This window comes from Colletotrichum chrysophilum (assembly GCF_026319265.1).
Source record: "Colletotrichum chrysophilum strain AFK26 chromosome Unknown scaffold_68, whole genome shotgun sequence".
NCBI lineage: Eukaryota > Fungi > Ascomycota > Sordariomycetes > Glomerellales > Glomerellaceae > Colletotrichum > Colletotrichum chrysophilum.
In genome coordinates, this window is record NW_026517355.1 from 124,758 (window position 1) to 144,136 (window position 19,379).

The 19,379-nt window shown below is 57.5% G+C and overlaps 5 protein-coding genes and 1 non-coding gene across 6 annotated transcripts; 2 read left to right on the forward strand and 4 right to left on the reverse strand.

Moving 5' to 3' along the window:
• On the forward strand, positions 1-74 carry COL26b_008056. The gene has a single exon. It is a non-coding gene; the product is annotated as a tRNA-Asn (tRNA).
• Positions 75-3,797: 3,723 nt separating this feature from the next.
• On the reverse strand, positions 3,798-5,375 carry SSH4 (the record flags this gene model as incomplete). The annotated part of the gene is made up of 3 exons (XM_053180829.1): positions 3,798-4,702; positions 4,758-5,063; positions 5,120-5,375. The coding sequence occupies 3 exons, from the start codon at positions 5,373-5,375 to the stop codon at positions 3,798-3,800; spliced, it is 1,467 nt and encodes a 488-aa protein (XP_053035221.1).
• Positions 5,376-11,266: 5,891 nt separating this feature from the next.
• Positions 11,267-13,451, reverse strand: COL26b_008058 (uncharacterized protein; the record flags this gene model as incomplete). The annotated part of the gene is made up of 2 exons (XM_053180830.1): positions 11,267-13,117; positions 13,167-13,451. The coding sequence occupies 2 exons, from the start codon at positions 13,449-13,451 to the stop codon at positions 11,267-11,269; spliced, it is 2,136 nt and encodes a 711-aa protein (XP_053035222.1).
• A 508-nt stretch (positions 13,452-13,959) lies between these two features.
• COL26b_008059 (uncharacterized protein) lies at positions 13,960-15,114 on the reverse strand (the record flags this gene model as incomplete). Its single annotated transcript, XM_053180831.1, has 1 exon — positions 13,960-15,114. One exon carries the CDS (start codon positions 15,112-15,114, stop codon positions 13,960-13,962), a length of 1,155 nt encoding a protein of 384 aa, XP_053035223.1.
• Positions 15,115-15,947: 833 nt separating this feature from the next.
• Positions 15,948-17,507, forward strand: COL26b_008060 (uncharacterized protein; the record flags this gene model as incomplete). Its single annotated transcript, XM_053180832.1, has 2 exons — positions 15,948-16,378; positions 16,427-17,507. 2 exons carry the CDS (start codon positions 15,948-15,950, stop codon positions 17,505-17,507), a joined length of 1,512 nt encoding a protein of 503 aa, XP_053035224.1.
• A 284-nt stretch (positions 17,508-17,791) lies between these two features.
• On the reverse strand, positions 17,792-18,403 carry COL26b_008061 (uncharacterized protein; the record flags this gene model as incomplete). The annotated part of the gene is made up of 1 exon (XM_053180833.1): positions 17,792-18,403. One exon carries the CDS (start codon positions 18,401-18,403, stop codon positions 17,792-17,794), a length of 612 nt encoding a protein of 203 aa, XP_053035225.1.
• Positions 18,404-19,379: the final 976 nt, after the last annotated feature.

Sequence of the window (19,379 nt, forward strand, 5' to 3'; positions counted from 1 at the left end):
TCCCCGATGGCACAATTGGCTAGCGCGTCAGACTGTTAATCTGGAGGTTGGTGGTTCGAGCCCACCTCGGGGAGTTGTAGTGGTTAAAATCCACCAGGCCTTGAGCGGTTGTTATTTACGCTTTCTGTTGTAAACGAAGTTTTTTTTTTCTTCAGGTTTCAACTTTCCTGTGGGAGAGCTTCTTTAGGTGCAGGTTATGATTATCTGTGCAACTTCCAAGGACTGCATGCAGCATGTTCAGCATGAATGCCGACTAGTTATTGCGGCTTGTCGATTTCAAGCCAACCTCACGATCAGAAAAATAGGCGCTGGACAGCGACTCGCAGGAAAATATTTTGGCTATTCCTAGCAACTAAGGTCAATTGCTTTCAATAGTCAATCAACTTGCAGATGGAAAAGACTTGTTGCGCTGAAACTCAAAGCGCCCAAAGACTCAGGGAACCAACCAGGCATAGCTCGACTCTTCTGACAAGTACCGTCTACAATTTCCTCAAGTACTGTCAACAACTTGTCGAATCTTTTGAAGAGGTTTACTTAGTCTCAATCTTAGCAAGGCTGGATGAAACTCTGAGTCGTCGTTGCATACGCACTTTCGCAACTGTTAGGGGACGCGTGCTGCAGACATATTTCACAGACATATGCAGGACTAGCAAGAAATACAGCCTGCGAGCTCACCGAAGCTACTTCGAGCTCTTTGCACTTCAAACTCGGTTCAAATGTAGCTTAAAGCACCGCAGCGGGCAGTATCATTGACTGCAGCCGATGGAGCAAGCCAGATCAACGCAACACGCAGTCCACTTACCCAAAACTTGCGTCCAGTTGACCGGCTCTGGATCTGAGGCACCATGCATGTGTTTAGGCAACAGAGTCTTCGAACATGGACAGTAGCGGCGTGGCCTGGCTTTGACCGGCTGGCTTCTCTAAAGACACACTGGGCGAGGAGCACAATAAGGAGGCTTCAGGCAGGAATCTCGATGTGCCCTGGCTGGATCGCTGCCTTACCGTCATCTCCGAGGATCATGACCAAGGTTCAACAACTAGACTGACCGCAGAAACCAACGAACCTTGGTCTTCTTCGTACGTGATTATGGATAAACTGCTGACAATGTATTTGCTTCTATGCACGATATTGATCAAGAAGTCCATATCCCAACGTTTCGGCTCCAGGGCCGCTATTCTTTCATTATCATATGGAAGTTCGCGAAGTGTCGTCGCTTTAAGATGCCGATTGACTCAGTTCAATATTGATATCTCATCATCCATGGTAGGAGGCTATGAAGCATGGCACAGCGGCAAATATTGCGGTAGCAGACGGGAGGCGGCCAATATTGGCCCTGAGGTATGGATGGAGGTCTCCCCTACCCGATACAATAGCAACAGGCGTTGCATACGCATGAGGGCTGCTTACGGCGCTGGCAGGTCATGTCTCGCTGGAACAAGTCACGGTGCGTTATCCGATACCTCGTTTTTGATTTTCAAAAGAACGACAGACCAGGGACACAGAGGCATGGGGGCACATCTAACCCCCAAAATGACTGGCATGCCAGCGACTTCCGGCCTCAGGATTGATAAAGTACGCCGGGAAAGCCAGCCCACACCGAATGCAGGGCGGCTCGAGGCGTCTACAAGAGCAGTTGACCGAGAGAACTGAACCTTCCGGCAGACGTTACTTCGGGGCGTCTCCCACGTTGAGTTTGGCTTGAGCAACCCACGAGGCAACTTTGAGTTCGTTCCCGCTTGGATGATATGGTGCGCCATGGCAGCATTCTGATGGCAGCGCTCATAGAGGTTCACAGGTTGCCTTGCGCCAATGCGAACATCTCGATGACATTCAGAGGCGCAGCCCAACAAGCCCGCAACAGCTTGATATCTCGACAAGAGATTGCCGCGCGGGTAATGCCTCGGCACTCATCCGCACGGTGGCCTGATGAAACTCAACCAAGCTAATAGGTCCACCATCATGCTCAGAGAGGTTACGCCTAGCTGGTTGTCTGCCAGGCAGGACCAGAGGGTTCCAAAAGCCACATACACTAGGTTGTCCGCCGATAGCCTCACGACACCGGGCGGCTGGCATACAACCACCGCCCGTAGCTGATCGTGTTACCAAGGGATGAGAAGGATACATGACGGGTATGATGAGCAAGTTTCGAGTCCACCCAGGCTTTCACAATAGCGGGAAACGTATTCAAGGGCATACATGATAATACATGTGCCATCAACTGAGCACATAGATGATCTTTGGCTGTCCCCAGATCGCAAAGCAAATGCATCTCATCCCCTTTGAACGGTTGTCGAGTCGTGGCTTTCAGGGAACCCGAAGTCCCCCGAGTTGTCGTTTTCGTTCTCGTTGTCGCTTCAGATGTGGAGTGCACAAACTCACTCAATTGATAGATCCACCGCATTTCATGGACATGGGCTGATGAATTGATAAGGCTCTATGTGATGAAGTTCATTTACGAAAATAACGACAGAAAGGGAGTATAAGAGGCTCATTATATATACACGCATGTCCACGCAGCCTGACAGCTTATTGCGTTAACCCTGCCATGTAACCTTTTCTTAGATGAGCTACGAAACTTTCTCAACATACCCTCATATAACCGACTGACTGTGTTCTACTGAGAAGGGGACGTTGTGGAAATTTCATAGCTCATCTAGTAAGGGAATTCACAAGGAACCGAAGGAGGACACTGCTGCCTTTGGCATTGTTATGTTTCATTCACCAGTATGATATCCAGGCTTCCTTGACGTTCAAAAGAGACAATTACACTCCTGTAAAAGTCAAACTCAACTGCCCGTCAACAACATTGGTTTCACTCAAGAATTATTGAATCTGGCCTGAACCTCCGCGAAGTCCAGTTTGCGGTCGGATAACTTTGCAACTCGTCCCACCCACTGCCATGGCCAGCTCCTAGGTCCTCGGAGTAAACGCATAAAAACCAAGCAAAACGACCAAACCAGGTTCTCTCATCACCTTACTCTAGACCACATGTTGATCCGCTCATGCTGACGTCTGTACTCAACTTCGTTTCATGTCTGAACAACCGCATTCCTCCATTGATGGCCAGAATTCACTTGATTTCGACTCACCCTCCCTAGGCCCCAAGTTGCATGCGCACTCGCTACGTCATCGTTGGTTGAAGACCGGTCTCGTGAGTCAAGTCGGGAGGGTGGGCATGTAAGCTTACTCGTCTGCGTACCGTAGCTTCCCCTCGAACCCCCCGCTGTTCTTCAACACCAATAAGTTGTCGTGCAACCCAACCTCACCAAGCCCCAGCGATACACACCACGTAATGACAGACCGTACTGGTATATTGATGCAGATATCTGTGTACATAGTCCACACGCCTTGGCTGCAGACTTTCGACGCCTACTTTTTGGTTCTTTCATACAATCGGAGCGGAACAGAAGGTGGGAGCAAACGCACCAGTCTGAACAAAAGAGAGTAGATGCGTCAATTCGATGCGGGTTAGGTCCAAAGGTATCATGACGCTCGCGGCCGGACCAACCTCCTTAAAAAGTCCCTCCCCTCCCTTTCCCAGTATTTCCCTTTCAACGCGCGCAGTAAAAAAGAAGAAGAAAAAAGGCCACACGCAGCGTCCCATTCTATTCCCAAAATGCCAAACTCCAAGATCGCCAGGCTCGGCAGTGTCCCGAACCACACATTATCACGGCCTGGAACCGCTTACAAACTCCGTGCCCCGGCAACGGCCGCAGGTTCGGTTGCCGCCTGGGCTCGTAATGCTTCGGGGGGTGTTTTTGGTATCACATCGTCCTGCCCAGCAGACTAAAAAATTTCATTGCGCGCTCTGCGACCTCGACCGGTTGCCGTGCCGGCTGGGCCGTGGAGTGCTGTTCCCCTCCCGCCCGGCGCCGGCGCGCACCGCGTCGGTGTAGCTGGGTATCGGGGGGTGCGAAGGGCCCGCCGCCGCCGCTACCGTCGCGCCACGGCTCCGGTTGAGCACGCGGATGAGGGGCGTGTTCTCGCTGTCCGTGCTGTTCCGGCGGCTTCCGGCCTCCGAGGAATCAGGACTCGTGTACTCGGGGGGAGGATTCAGGGCGTCTTGAAGCCCAAGCCCTACGACGCTTTCCCCTTCGTGCCCGGGGTTGCTGCCGCTCGGCTCGCCGCCCTCATCGTTGGGCACGAAGTGCGTCAGGGAGATGTCAGTCGGGCTTCTCACGGGACCGGGGCTCCTCGGTGGTAGTACTCTGAAGTTTCCGCTCCTTGTGCGTCCATGCTGAGGACCCAGTCCACTCTGCGAGTACGACTGCGACTGCGTGTGCCCCCGCTGCTGCGTAATGCTGCCCGTGTAGCCGTCCTTGCGCCCGGCCTCGAGCAGGATGTCGCCCTGCTCGGAGCCGTACGGCGGAGGCGGCGCGAGGCTGCCGGTCATGGGGGCGAGGCCCCACTTCTTGACGTTGGCCTCGATGAAGACGAAGCCGGCCTGGCCAAAGTTTACGTGGATGATGCAGGGGCCGTTGGCGCCGACGGCGGGGAAGAAGTTTTGCGACTTTACGCCGTGAACGACGTCCTCCAGTTTCTTACCGTTGCGGGTGAAGAAAATGGTGCCCGTCCGCGGGCGGTAGCCGACGCCAATGACGTCGCCCTGGACGTACTGCGGTGCGTAGGGCGTCGCGTTGAAGGGCTGGTTGCAACGGCGCTGGCCCGTCGACAGATATGCGGCGGAGTGTTTGTGGAAGCCTAGACAGTTAGTGCGTGCGGGAGAGGCGGAGGAGCAGGGACGGGTCAGGCGTACCGGGTAATCTGAACAACGGGTACGGCTTGGTGGCCATGCCGATGCTGACCAATGTGTTTTCGGGCTTGTCGTAAATCTTGGCCTCCCAGTAGTAGACTTCGTTCTGCTTCGGGACGGGCAGGTTGCTCATGACGGTGCATTCGGAGTCGAAGAACTCAATCTCGGTGCGGGCCTCGACGAAGCAATTGGCGATTTCGAGCTCGGGCTCAAACTCCCAGGCGGAGACGCCCTTTTCTTGGATGGCGAGGTACTGAGACAGCGAAATGTCTGTCTGGACGGAGTCGGGCGGGTTCGCGTTAATGAATGCTGCGGGCTGGTCAGTGGTCTGTCTGCGGATGGCGCGGCAGGTGTTGGGTAGTTACCCTTTGCTCTCAAATACTCGGTCCGCTGCATGTCGTCCATGGACTCGAGGGCCTCGGCCTCTTCCCTGGCAAAGGCCTGCTCATCGTCGTACTCGCCGGGGCGTCCGATGCGATCGAGAAAGATGCGACCGCTGGCTGTGTATCTGAAAAAGTAGATGACGAGGAAGATGACGGCGATAAGGACGGCGGAGCCAAAGGAGGACAGCAGCCCGATGACGACGCCATTAAGGGCCGACGACGGTGTTGTCGGAGCCATGACGGGCAGGCGGGCGGCGGTCGTCGAGTCAATCCGGTCGGTCGGTTGGTCGGGTGAGGGATTGGAATCGGTCGATCGAGAGGAGGGACGGCTGGCGTCACCGCCGCGAAAGCAGCATTCGGGGGGATGGACTCGGCTGGCGGGTGCGAAGAGGAAGAGAAGGCGCGATAACAAACAGGTGGCGTGAGAAGGGAAGGAAAGTCGACGTCGACGGACGCAAGGGTTGAAAGCGAAGGCGAAGGAGAGGGAGAGATGCGGATTGAATCGGGATCGAAGTGGCTAGGTGAGGTAGGTTGGGTCAGACGAGCTGGTCGTCGATGTCGCCGCGGCGGTGGTGGTGGTGGTGGAGGTCGTTGTTGGGCGGTTGCGTGCCGCTAACAGCAGGGCACCTTGAGAGCGGTGCGTGCAGCAGAGCAGTGCAGTGCAGTGCAATGCAGTGCAGATGGCTGGCGGTGGTGGTAGGTCTAAGGTACGGATAGGTAGGTGGCAGGTAGTGGTGGTGGTACACAGGCTCCGACTGTCCCAAGTCGCAGGTTGATGGGACCTGGGGGTGACCAGGTGCTCTTTGGAGTTTGGGTGCCTCCCGTCTTGTTTGTGGCGGGTCCTCAGCTGAGATCGGACTCTGGGCGCTGTGCGGCGCAGTGGCCTGGTCTGGTCCCGTATCCGCAAGGTGAGTTGCAGGCAAGGTACGGCAAGGTACGGCAAGGCAAGGTATCCGTAAGGTTAGATAAGGCGGCGCGAGGCGAGGCGGAGGAAGGACTAATAAGAGGTGGACAGGGCGGGTATCGATATGCTATGCCTATGCAGGATGGACGGCGTGCAGACAGAACAGTAGTCTGTCGATGGGATGAATCGAGGGAGAGGGGAAGGCGGACAGAAGAAAATAACGTCGTGAGGGCCGTGGACCAAGGTCGGCCGTTGATGCAGCGCAGCAGCAGCTAATGCGTCGGCGTGCGTGTGTGCGTGAGTGGTGGATGGTGTGTGGTGTGTGGTGTTGGACTGCGAGGTGGAGGAAGGGAGGGGAAGAAAGATGATGACAGGATGAAAAAAGCAATCAAGATCCAAGCAAGGGGCGACACACGCTCAGCGCACGGCGGCACAACAGAGAAGCGACTGATGGGTTGCAAGTTGCGCGATGCTCGGAGAAAAAAAGGACAAAAGATGGAGAGGGACGTTGAGAGAAAGTCGTCGTCAGTTCCAAGAGCGACGGCGGCGACGGCGACAGCGCTGGTACAGGATTTCCCTGGAGATGTACGGCGCAGTTCTCTGTACACAGCAAGGCACGGCAAGGTACATGGTCATGGGCAGCAAACTGTTAGAGGATCGCGTCTGCATTCGGTGTCGCATTCTAACGGGTGGCGGGGGCCATTCCCGTACTGCGGAGACGCCGCGCCCAGTCGTCGCCCATCGTCCGCTGCGGTGCCCAGTTCCTGCAAAGTACCTTACCATAGTACAGGCCAAAGATGACGCTGACTGACGGGTCCCAGCTCCAGCTTTCCAGGCCCGCGCAGCACGCGGTAGGCTCCCCTTCCCCCTCGCGACCTGGGGCAGACCTGGGCCAGGTACATGGCCATGCACGTAATGCCACCGCGGACGGGAAGTACCTTGAGCACAAGAGACAAGAACGGACTCTGACAACTCACCTCACCTTTGCATAGGTTGGAGCTGCTGCACAGCACATTGGACCATCCACCGAAGAGAGAGCCCGACCCCCGACCCCGACTCACCTCGACCCGTTGACCTGCAGCAATGCCATGGCCTCCGGAATCTGCGCATCCTTCTGGGTCGATGGGTCGCTGGGTCGCTGGAAGCACCGGAGACGGACGGGGCCATGTTGCCATGCTACATGCTACTGTGCTGCGTACCCGCACCGCCAGAAAAAGTGACGGAATCAGCCAACAGTCAGTGTGTCACTCCCGGTGCCGAGTGTCAACACCCCGGGCAGCGTCGTTTTTTCCCATTCCTGTCGTCGCGTGCCCATCGATCCTCGACCCTCTTACACTACAAGTTACCCCTCCGCCACCACTCCTCTTGTCGCAGGGTGCCATCTGTCTGTCTGTCTTCATTGTTCGACTCCAACCATCGTCCACAAGCCATGCCGCCTCCGTCGATCCGAAGCCTTCGACAGCCCCTTTTTCAGCCATGGCATCGCCGCTAGCAATCAGCGAACAAGACAAGCCCTCCCAGGCACCCACGCGGCGAACGCATAACCACCGCCCGGACGGTCAAGCCTTAGCCCAGGTTGCCTAGGTAGGTAGGAACCTTACCTTACTTGGGAAGTGGTAGGGCCAAGAGCAAAAGGGACGACCGAGTTGCTGTGTGCTTGTCAGGAGTGGCTGGCAGCCCCGGCGCAGCCCACTAGTTTCATCGGACAGAGGGCAAGGTACTCTTCGCATTGGGTTTCATGCTCTGGCCGTCTTTGTTCCCAAAGAGTTCCCTCGTCGTCTCGAAGCCGCCCGTGCTCAGCCGCAACCCCCCCTTTTTTCTTTTCCAGTGTCTTGAACGTCGGTTGTCCCATCTGTCCAATAATGCCCCGTCGCCTTTGTTTCCGTGAGAGACACGCCGCGTGCCTGGCCGGCCGGTCTCATCGTCCAGTCAGAGCCGCCCCCTATTGCAATTGTCATGCCTTCCATGCCTTTCCTTTCAGGAACGTTATGCAACGGCTTCAGCAACTCAAGGCATTCTGCAATCCTCGCCCGCATCCCCGTCCGGCCCGGAATCGTCCAAGCTGCTGCTCTATCGGTCCACGGCACCCCCATTCCAACGTCCGTGGTCGTTGTCGGGTCCGGCCAACGTCGAAGCCATCATCTAGGATGCAAATGGTCAAGATGCGGCGCCGTCGCCAAAATAGGTCCCCCGTCAGTGCTTCACCACCATGGATCCCGCCCGGGCTTTTCCCTCCTGTCAAGTTGTCAAACCGCCCCCTCCCCCCTCGACGGCGCCCGCGAACGGCGACGGCGCACTGTCGCTAATCGGAAAGGCGAGCGGGCGGGCGGGCGGGCGCCCATCTGTGATGCTACACTCTTTTTCGTTGCGTTGCGCGTGAAGAACCCCGCCCATAAGGCACCCCTGCAGTTTCCCACTTTACGGGAGATCGCCGGCCGGCATCTGGATGGGTCTCCACATCGGAGCCGGTCCCCCCTCCGGATCACGACGCCGGTCTCTTTTTGTGCACGGTGAATTTGCAACTCCACCCGACGGCGACGACTGCGTGTGACACTCTTTTTTTTTCCACACAGGCTTTTCCACACAGGGGAGTGGAGATACAGCAGCAAGGTGTATATGTACGGCATGCGAACTGTTGTGGCGGCCAAAAAAAAACATCTGACAGATGAGCGAAGCAGGGCTTGACTTCACTCCAACCCCGTAATCACCACTTCAGCCTTTGTACCGACGCCGCCCAAGTCCAGAAGGGTTTTTTGCTTGCATTGCCCGTTTGTTAGAGTTGCTCACCTGGGTTGCTCACTCAGGTTGAATCACCCCCGCGAGCAAACCAGATCTGTGTTTTCGGTGACTGGGCGCCACCCATCTTGTGGAGACCGGTAGATAGAAATCATTGAGTGCCGTTGTATTTCTGAACTCAAATTGTCGTGACGTACTCCAGTCAGATACATTGTTCACTAGAACGAGACCTTCATTCTGACCTTCATTCTTTCTACCCCCATACTAACCAAGCAAGCCATGGTGTCCTCTCCCGCAGACTGCCAGAAATCCATCCGTTCTACGCACACAAACAATGCCTCGCTCATAGTCATTGTTTCCGGCAAGTATATATCCAGCTCGCTGCGTCCTGGCAGAATTTTTCCCCCTTTACCCAACTCGACAGGCTTGAAGGTAACAGTCCAGTCGACCAGCCAGTCATAACTGACCAAGTCTGCTTCGTTTCGGCTTTTGCTTTCTTCCTTCTTTGCGAGTTTTTCACATTAAAGGTAAGCTTTCTATTTCATTTTTCTTCCACTCAGCCTCTGCCAAGTCCGCTGCGTCTTGAGAGTGTCTTCTTTCCAGAGTCACCAGTCTCAAAGGCAAGCTTCCTATTTCCTTCTTTCTTTCTACCAACTACTGTCACTTTTATAACCAGCTCGATAGGAAACGTCCTCTTCCTCACCTGGCCATACGCGTTCTTGTCTGACACGTACATACAGTCCGCAGCAGACAGCCAGGATGAACACACAGCAGGGCACATGGACACAGCAGCCGGGCTCTTGGCCACAGCCGGGCCCTTGGGCACAACAGGTCCCCTATCCACAGCCGGGCTCTTGGACACAGCAGAGCTGGTCACCGCCGGGCTGCATTTGGCAACAGGTGCCTGTAAAATGCCTCGCCCACGGTCAATCAATGTGTCTTCCCTGCCAACAGTGGGTTCTTCGTCCCAGCCGGCCACCTCCCGTCCCGCAAATCATCACGGAGGGTCTCCTCCACGCAGTAAACCAGAGGCCAACATGTCGGCACTACACCAATTACTGCTGCGAGAGGCCGGATAACTGTGACTTCCCCCACAGACACATTCGGCGCTCGCCAGCACCTTCTGAGAAAGACATCTGCAGACACTGGTACAACAACGATGACGATATGAGCAGGTGTGGGTACGGCGTGGAAGAGTGTGACTTCCACCACCCTTACAGAAAGCCAAATGAACATCGTCTCCCCCTGGGCTCCTTTACGTGGAGGGGAACAACATACACCCCGACGATTGTGCCGCTAGGCTTCTCACCCCCGGTCAGCTATACCCAGGCCAGCTATACCCAGGCCAGCTCTCCTCAGGTCACTTCTACCCAGGCCACCTCTCCCCAGCCCGCGGCCTCCAGCACCGTCTCTCAACCCGAGCGCTGGAGCCAACAATGCCCGCTCCTGGACAAATGCCCGGGCTTCGGGAAGAGCTGTCCCCATAGGCACAGCGTCATTGCCTACGGCACCCGCCAGCCAAAGGCCGCCGATGACCGCGCTGTTGGCGATAGCAGCCAGGCAGCCCAGGATGACGCCAGCGACAGTGAAGCTGCTCAATCCGCTGAAGAAGACCAAGACGACAGTGACGACGACAGCCAATACGAAAGACCACCAAGTCGTGGTTGCTGGTCAGACGTCAGTGAAGAGGAAAGACCAAGTCTTCGGCGTACACGGTCAATGGAGTAGTTGCTCCCGCCGGCGGAAAAGATGACGAGATCGCTGACCAGGGGAGAAAGAGGGTTACTGGGACGGGACACACGTTACGATATGGATTTCTTCGAGCCCGGATTTAAGACACAGGAGCAGGCGGTCGTTTCGAGGGCATCTGCAGTTACTAGACTGCAGCACCGGTTTTCTTTGGGCACTGTTTTGGGCTATTAGTTTAGGATACCCGGCAGCCATACTGGCCATGCCTCCTTTTACTTGTATTTGTCGATTTACGCGGTGTTCGATGGCACATCATGGAGATAGCACCATCACGGCATTACTTGGCCGGAAATAAAATGAATTCATCAACTCCTCTTCTGTGTAAGCCCCGTGCCATGAACCAAGCACAATCATCGAGATGCCATGAAACAAGTGGCGTGAACCAACACCGTCGAGCAAGTGCCACCAGGCACCGCACAACCTCCTCCACGCCTGCAGCCCTACAGAACGCCACCTCCGCAGCAGAGTTTTCGCATCGGATACGAGAAATCGCGCAGACGGATGTTCACGGGTCGGGCAGGGAAGTGCTACGGGAAATCCAGGAGGTCTTTAAATGAATAATACATCACTAAGAAGCAGATGCCTAACAAAGAAGACTTGTTGATGATCTAAAAAGATGCTTGTGTCGATTCCCGATGCCAACGCTCTACACCCGACTCCGTGCGAAAGGAATGCTCGCGGCATCCACTGGGTAATCTGTATTTTACAACGGTACTCGCTTCATCCTCGCAGCTTCATCCTCACAGCGCCACCAACGGCTGCTGCTGCTGTTGTTCCTCCTGTCGCTGCTCACCATGATTTTGTTGTGCTTCGCTGGTTCCGTTCTCTGTTTCATTCCGTGTCTCAGCCGTCTCCTCATTTTGGGCTTCCGTGTTCTCGGCGTTTGCTGCTGCCTCCGCGGCGGCTGCTGCGGCTGCCTCTGCCTCCTCCCTCCGCTGACGCTCGGCGCGAGCCTCAGCTTCAAGGTGGGCAATGTGGCGTTCTGCAACGCCTGGAGCGATGCTGGCAAGGAAGAGCAGGCCCGCTCTTTCGAGCCGACGCACCTGATCCATAAGCCAGTTGCCGTTGTCGTGTCTGCGCTGGTCCACCAGTCTGGCGGCTGCGCGTGCTGGGTCGGGGCGGCCGTCTGCGCCAATGACGGCGTCTCTGGCTCGCACTGGCTCGTTGGGCTGATTCGGCGCAGCCAGGGGGATCAGATTCTCCATATGACGTCTGACCGGGCCCACGGCCTGGTCGAAGAAGCCGTTGAGCAGCCCCGTGTTCAGGACAAAGATGCTAAAGGCGATGAAGACGACCGTGAACCATCTCGACCAGCTGGCGTTGGGCGACGTAAACCACCACACAAAGAGACCGAGTCTAACGATGAGCCAAAAGTGCGGCCACACCTGCGCAATCAGCGGGGCGATGCCAGGGTTGTTGGGATGCGCCGGCACGGCGGCAATGGGAGGCTGTCCCTGGGGATGAACCTCCGGCTGCGGCGGCGCCTGGACGGGCTCGGCAGGTTGAGCAGGCTGGTGCTCGTCCTGCTGCGCTTGAGGCGTGGCGAAGGTCGGCCACGCAACGTGTTGGGGCCGGCCTCTCATTCTGGCGAGGGCCGACGCCGTCTGATGGAAGGTTGAAATCGGCTGGTACGGCATTCTAGTTGTAGGGGTATAGTATGTCTCTAAATTGTTGTTGATAAGAACGGCACGCGGGCCCTGGGGAGAATTCAAAATGTAGACCTCGGGGCCGCTTGGTGCTTGGCGCTGCACAGAATGTCCGCTGCCGCCGCTGACGGACCGCGCGGTAGGGTCGGGCGTGGCCCGTCTGCTGCTTGCCCTGGAGCCCGGGGGACAGAAGGGGGTGGTGACGCCGACGGAGCCGTTGGCGAGGGACGTTCCTGAAGCGCTCCTTTGCATGGCGTTGGTCATGGCAAGCGTCGCCTGGCCGGCGTCGGCGCCTCGCAAGATGTTCTGGACCTCTGACGCTGACAGCGGCGTCGTGCCGGGCTGCCCGTGAACGTTGAGCGTGCCGCCAAGAAGCGTCTCGTTGACAGTCACGCGGTACGGCTGGCCGTTCGGCATGACGCCCTCCCTGACGTAGGTGTGCGTGTCTGGGTTCGCCGGGCTGACCCGGCCGCGCGTAGGGTCGGCAGGGTTCGCCGGCGCGTTGGGGTCACCGATGCCGTGCAGACCGAGAGACGCCCGGAGGGACTGGTTGTGGTTGATTTGCTGGTTCATCTGCTGGTTGGCCATGGCTCTGTTCATGGCCTCTCGCTGCAGCCCGTTCATCCACGCCGCCATGCTCTGGTGCTGCTGCGCCTGCATCTGCTGGATCTGCTGCAGCGACAGGTTCGAGGGTATCTGTGAGGGTGTCGGGAAAGGCAGCGGGTTCGACGTCGGGGGCATTGGGGTGCGCCTGGTGAAGGCTGCCGCCGTTGGCTGACTGCCATGCGGGTGCGCGTGGCCGGGGTTCACGGGGACGTGGAATTGGGCGATCGGCGGCGCCGGGCTTGAGCCGCGAGCCAGGGCCGGTGTAGGTGTCGTCGAGCGGTGCGTCTCCGCGACGTCTCGGAGAACCAGGTGGATGGTCTGCTGGTCGGTGTTGCGAATCTACTCGGTCAGCATCGCGCACAGCGTCAGCAGGGGCGGGCCAGCTTACGACTTCCTCGCCGATGACGTTCAACAGAGTGTCGCCGTCCTGCGACAGGGGCCGTCCCCGATAGATCAATCGCTGCTGGGCGTCGGTCGGCTTCAGAGGCAGGGCCTGGCGGATCTTCTCCTTGACCTGGCGGACGGTCGTCGAGGCCGGGAGGCTTGGGAACACCAGGGGCCGGCCGGAGCTCGCGGCGGTCGACGGTGACAGGACCTGCAGGTTTACGGACAGGTGGTCGGAAGCGGCCTCTGGCGCAGGCTGCGCGGTCGAAGACGAGGCTTCAGACGCCATGTTGACGTCCTATCGGTCATGCCACGCAAAGCGCAGCGCGGCAGCTCGGTCGAAGCGCTGTGATTGTCGGCGGGAGAGGTCCGGTGTGGTTGCGCGCGAGGACACGATTCTCATGTCACCGTGCCGTTGGTACTGGAAATTTAGGACATGTGTTGCCCTCCGACTGCAGACGGCAGGAGGTAGCTCAGGTACAGGACCCGCTGGCCTCACTAGGACGGGGTACGTACCCGGTCCCTGGGCGCCGGAAAGCCCGATCCATGCGTGCCTGCCCCAATCGGGGAACGGTGACAGTTGGATTATGTAACGCGGATGAGATGCATCTCACCATGAGGCCCAATCGTTTGCATGTCACTCACGTCGGGGTGTTTGTTGTGAAGCATAAGTCCATTTGATGAAGCTATTCTAAGTGTACTGTGATCCTTGGTTTCATCCTCATTTTTGCTTGACCCTGAATTCATCTTTCTGTCTGCCCCGTCTCATCAACGGCCTCATTTCGAACCCACATGATTCATGACAACTTCCCTCCCTCGCTCGCGTGCTCCCACTCTTTGAGGAGCCAACGCACGCCGTAGCAGTGCTTGACGTGCTCAGCAAAGTCCGTCTTCGCGTATGGCCTGGAGGCTGCGGCTTCCAGGACAATGTGAAAGTACTGGTTCCCTCGCAGCTCCGGTGGTATCAGGTGCTCCGGCACCGGCGGCATCGTGTTGAAACATGCGTTGCTCAGCTCCACGCATCCTTTGCAAAAGTGCCCATGGTCAGCGCCAGAGCCGGAGACGAAGGGCATCAGAATAGCCGCCATGCCCTCGAAAGCGTCCTCGACTCTGTAGGAAAACGTCGGCATCGAATGCTGCAGCTTGTGTGGCAGCCTGCCAAGCAGATTCAGGTCGCAGCCGGGCGGTCCCAGCCTGAGGTGATACACGTCCCAGATGAAGTCATCCTCGTCGGTATCCATCGTGAGCATCGGCATCAGCTCAGCCAGCTTCTCCTCTGAGGAGTCGTGGATCCGAAGCGCCAGTTGCTTGAGATGCTTCACGCTGACCAGCCGGAGTGGTTTTGACCAGGTTTTTGACGTCCAGTATCCATAGTCTCCCGGGAGAGTATGCATGACGGGAATTTCGCTCAATTGCTCATCAGTGAGAGAGAAGCACCTCCGCGCCAGGCTTTCCGTCGTCATCAGGAACGAGCGATTCAGCATCAGGCACGACTCGCAGACCCTCTCGCAGGTAGGCAGATACAGAAAATCGCCAAACTGGAAGCATGAGGCGCATCTTTTCGACCTCAGAACACATCGCAGGGACGATGCCGGGTGATGACGGATGAGATTGGTCTTTGCGAGACCGACCAAGACGTCCGGCGCGTGCTGCATCATCTCTGCAAATGCCGGCAGGCCTTCGACGGTGTCCTTGGCTTTCCTCGAGGTGCGGAGCAGACGTGAGAGTGATCGGAAGTCGAGTTGCTCCATGAAGAGAAGCAAGAGCTCTGTGGGGAAGCAGTCAAGCGTTCCGAGGCTTGAGTGACGGGACCCCAAGGGTAATGTCGACGGTCTCGCGGTTGTGTCTCGCTGATCGAATTGGATGCAGTGGATTTTCTTGATGTTCTCATGGTGATCGAGCTGTCTGATGGTCTGCTCCGAGAGCGCCAGGGAAAGAGCCTCGCAAGCCATTGTAAGAGCGGGTGAAGTGTGAAGGTTGATTGGTGAGTGCGAATGCGGATGTTGAGAGGTCCTTAAGTTGTCAGTTGGTTTACACACCAATGAATTTATCGAAAAGGTACCCCAGATCTGATCAATCAAGTCTTCGCTCTCATCCGAACGGGATCTTAGACAGCTTTACGATGCGAGTGGCAGCAAAAGGGGCAGAAGAAATTTGTGCCATCTAGATAGATTGATGGCGCAGCACGAACGCTCAGAAAGGAGCCAGACCAGGAAGACGCAGGAAGAGGGACCCTTGCACGCAGCTAAGTGATGGACTTTTCAGCTGGCAACAAGACAGCCTCACAAATGCCATTGCCAAGTGAAATTCGCTAGTTTTCTTGATATTTCTTTTTCTCGAGTCCCTTGACAAATAATTCTTCATGTTTTACACTGTCTTACGAGCTGAGGTCTTGGGGACTCGTAGCCACGTTCATGCTCAAGTCATAGGTTCGTGAACATTTACCCGTGGGAAAGGACGAAAACTCAATTGAATCCATTAATTAACACACAATCTTCAATTGAGCCATTTCGCACTACAATTTTTTTTTATTTTTTATTTTTTATTTTTTTACCACAGGGATATGTCGAATAATTTCATGATGTTGAAGTTCATTTTATGCACACTTCCAAAAACAGACTAGCGCCTTCACATGGTTCGCGCTGCGTCATGCCACAGCTAAAGCTTTACCGGCAAGATCTCAGCAGAAGCCTCGCCGCCCGCCCCAGCGATTTATCGTCCCGCAAACCCGGCAGAGGCTCGCGGTTCGAACCCCCTCGACCTGGTTGAGGCTTCCCAACACACGATGGCCACGCTGTACGCGCGACCGAGCCAGCTGCGGGCCAACCTCCTCTACGGGCCCTTCTCCTCGACCCGTTTCTTCTCCCAACACCACCACCGCCCGCGCTTCTCCGACCGCCTGCGGTTCGCCCTCAAAAACTCCAAAGTGCAGTGGTACCAGATCCCCGTGGGGGTCGGCATCGGCTTCCTGGGTCTCGTCCAGTTCTACAAGGTTTCGTCGCGCGACCGAGAGAGCCAGGAGAGGAGCGAGGTCCAGGATGCGCCACCCAAGAAGCGCGCAAAGATCAGGCCAGACGGCCCATGGCAGGTCCAGGTCATGTCGACGCTGCCCCTCAAGGCCATCTCGAGGCTCTGGGGCCGCTTCAACGAGCTGACGATCCCCTACTACCTCCGCGTCCCCGGTTTCAAGCTCTACTCTTGGGTTTTCGGTGTCAAGTGAGTCGAGATTGCCGCCGTGAGAGGACGCTGCTAACCCTTCGACAGCCTGAACGAAGTCGCCGAGCCCGACCTCCACGTGTACCCGAACCTCGCCTCCTTCTTCTACCGCACCCTGAAGCCCGGCGCCCGTCCCCTCGACCCGAACCCCCACGCCCTGCTCTCCCCGTCCGACGGCAAGGTCCTGCAGTTTGGCCAGATTCAGGGCGGCGACATTGAGCAGGTCAAGGGCATGACGTACAGCGTCGACGCGCTCCTCGGAAAGAACACCCCCAGCTCCAGCGTTGCCAGCGGATGGACCACGCCCCAGGAGGCCGAGCAGAACGTGTCGGAGGAGGAGGACCTGGTCAAGACGGACGAGGAGTTTGCCCGAGTGAACGGCATCTCCTACACCGTGCCCAGCCTGCTGTCCGGCGCCGCAATGTCCCAGCGGGTCGGCTCCCTCAAGGACGAGGCCGCCGAGCCCCCCTCGCCGTCTGCCGTCTCCGAGGTCCGCGCCGACCTCGCCCTCGGCGAGAAGCCTTGGTACCAGCTGCTGTCCCCCGAGAACAAGACCTCCCTCTACTACGCCGTCATCTACCTCGCCCCCGGGGACTACCACCGCTTCCACTCCCCGACGAACTGGGTCGTCGAGCGCCGCCGCCACTTCGCCGGCGAGCTCTACAGCGTCTCCCCCTACCTCCAGCGCACCCTGCCCGGCCTCTTCACCCTCAACGAGCGCGTCGTCCTGCTCGGCCGCTGGCGCTACGGCTTCTTCAGCTACGTCCCCGTCGGCGCCACCAACGTCGGCTCCATCAAGGTCAACTTCGACCGCGAGCTGCGCACCAACAGCCTGACCACCGACACGGCCGCCGACCGCGCCGCCGAGGAGGCCGCCAAGCGCGGCGAGCCGTACCTCGGTTTCGCCGAGGCCACCTACGCGTCCGCGAGCAGGGTCCTCGGCGGTCACGCGCTGCGCAGAGGAGAGGAGATGGGCGGCTTCCAGCTCGGCAGCACGATTGTGCTGGTGTTTGAGGCGCCCACGGAGGGCAAGACGGCAGAGGGCAAGAACAGCGGCTGGAGATGGGCCGTCGAAAAGGGCCACACGGTCAAGATGGGCCAGGCGTTGGGATACATTGACGAAGAATAAATGTCCAAAAGGCGGATGTAAACATATATAACGACATGTCAAATGATACAACACAATTGATACAGATCTAAAGGAATGTGTGGCGTCGCGAAGGAATTGGATCCCGGGGGTTGTCAGATGCTTAATTCAGCCACACGGTTTCAATTGGTCGCGCAAAATCGCAGATGCAAGTGTAATCATCCAATGCGTAAATTCATTAATCGCGCTAATCTATAAACCAAGCGGCCGCTTGTGTAACTCCGCCGAATGCTGCTGTATCTTTTGCACCGTCTGTCTATGCACATCTAAGAGCTGAAGGTCTTGAAGATCTCCTCAATGGGCTTGAAGTCCTTGGGGCCGGCGTCGCCGGTCTTGCCGCCAAAGACGAGCTGGGCGTTGAGCTTCCAGCTGGCGGGGACCTTCCACTCGGCGGCGACCTGCTGGTCGACGAGGGGGTTGTAGTGCTGGAGGTTGGCGCCGAGGCCCTCGGCCTCGAGGGCGGTCCAGAGGACGAACTGGAGCATGGCGTCGGACTGGGTGGCCCAGCCGGGGAAGCGGTCGGCGTAGAGCTGGAACTTCTCCTGCATGCCGTTGACGACGTCCTGGTCCTCGAAGAAGAGGACGGAGCCGGCGGCGCCCTTGAACATGGCCATCTTGCCCGCGGTGCCCTCCCACTGGTCGGCGGGGACGATGGCCTTGAGCACGCCGGTGGCGATGTCCCAGAACTTCTCGTGCTCGGCGCCGTGGAGGACGACGACGCGGTTGGACTGGGAGTTGAAGGAGGAGGGCACGTTGGCGAGGGCCGTCTTGACGATCTCGTCGATGCGCTCCTTGGAGATGGGCAGGTCCTTGGACAGGGGGTAGTAGGTGCGGCGGGCCTTGACGGCGTCGAGGAAGGCGTTGGCGTTGCCGGACATTTTGAAGGTGGTTCGGGTGGTGGAAAAGGGTCTTGGGGTTGTGGTTGTGGTGGTGAAGAGTGGACGAGCGAGTCTGCGAGTTGCTTGGAATGCTGTTCGGCTGATGGAGATCATGGTTCTTTCCTATTCTTGAGAAGAGAGGAAGGCCTGCTTGGTTATATACTGCGACCTGAGCTGCTGCTGCCACCTGTTTTCCGGAGCGTCTCAGAAACCATTGGAAACCCCCCACATCGACAGCGCAGCAACCAGCATGAGAGCTCCAAGATGGCGGGGTTCTAACGCATTGGATCCTACCTAGGCAAACTTGGCTCCATTCTCCAGCCGGGCCTTCAGGCGTCCGGATCATCAGACGGGGAACCTTAGACGGAACTGGGACCCCCATCGCGGGACTGTCGCCCATGACTGGCGGCTTTGCATTGCGCTCGGGCGCGCGGTACCGGGAAGCGTGCCTGGGCCTGGAGGCTGGCCGCTGAGCAAATGGTGTGGTAATCAGGGATTCGATTACCAATGGCAGAGCAAGCACGCAAAGCACGCAAACCACAATCGATAACGTGCTCCTGCCCCGTCAGAGAGTGTCTCCTCTGGCGGCGGATCTTTTTTCGACTGCAGCAGCGGCGCTGAAGAAGACGATCCCTGTCGGTTCCTGCCGCTTGGCTTGCTTGGGCAAGGCGGCGATGACAAAGCGGGCAGACCGCGGCTGACATCATTCTTTTGGCGGGGTACCTGCTCGTTTCCTCAGAGGTAGCATCTGTATTCTTCAGCTCACCTTACTCGCCATCGGCCGAGTTTCGGTACAGAAACTCTACCGATTCATTCTTGAGTTCTCTGTTCAAACCCGGCTCAAAAGCAAAAGCGGATGGTTAAGCGACGAACAGAAAGAATGGCCCGGCTGGGTGACCGCGCGGGATCGCGAAACGACAGTGTAGTGCGCACCCACGAAAATTCTAGAAGGGTGCCCCGCGACCCCCAACACCCC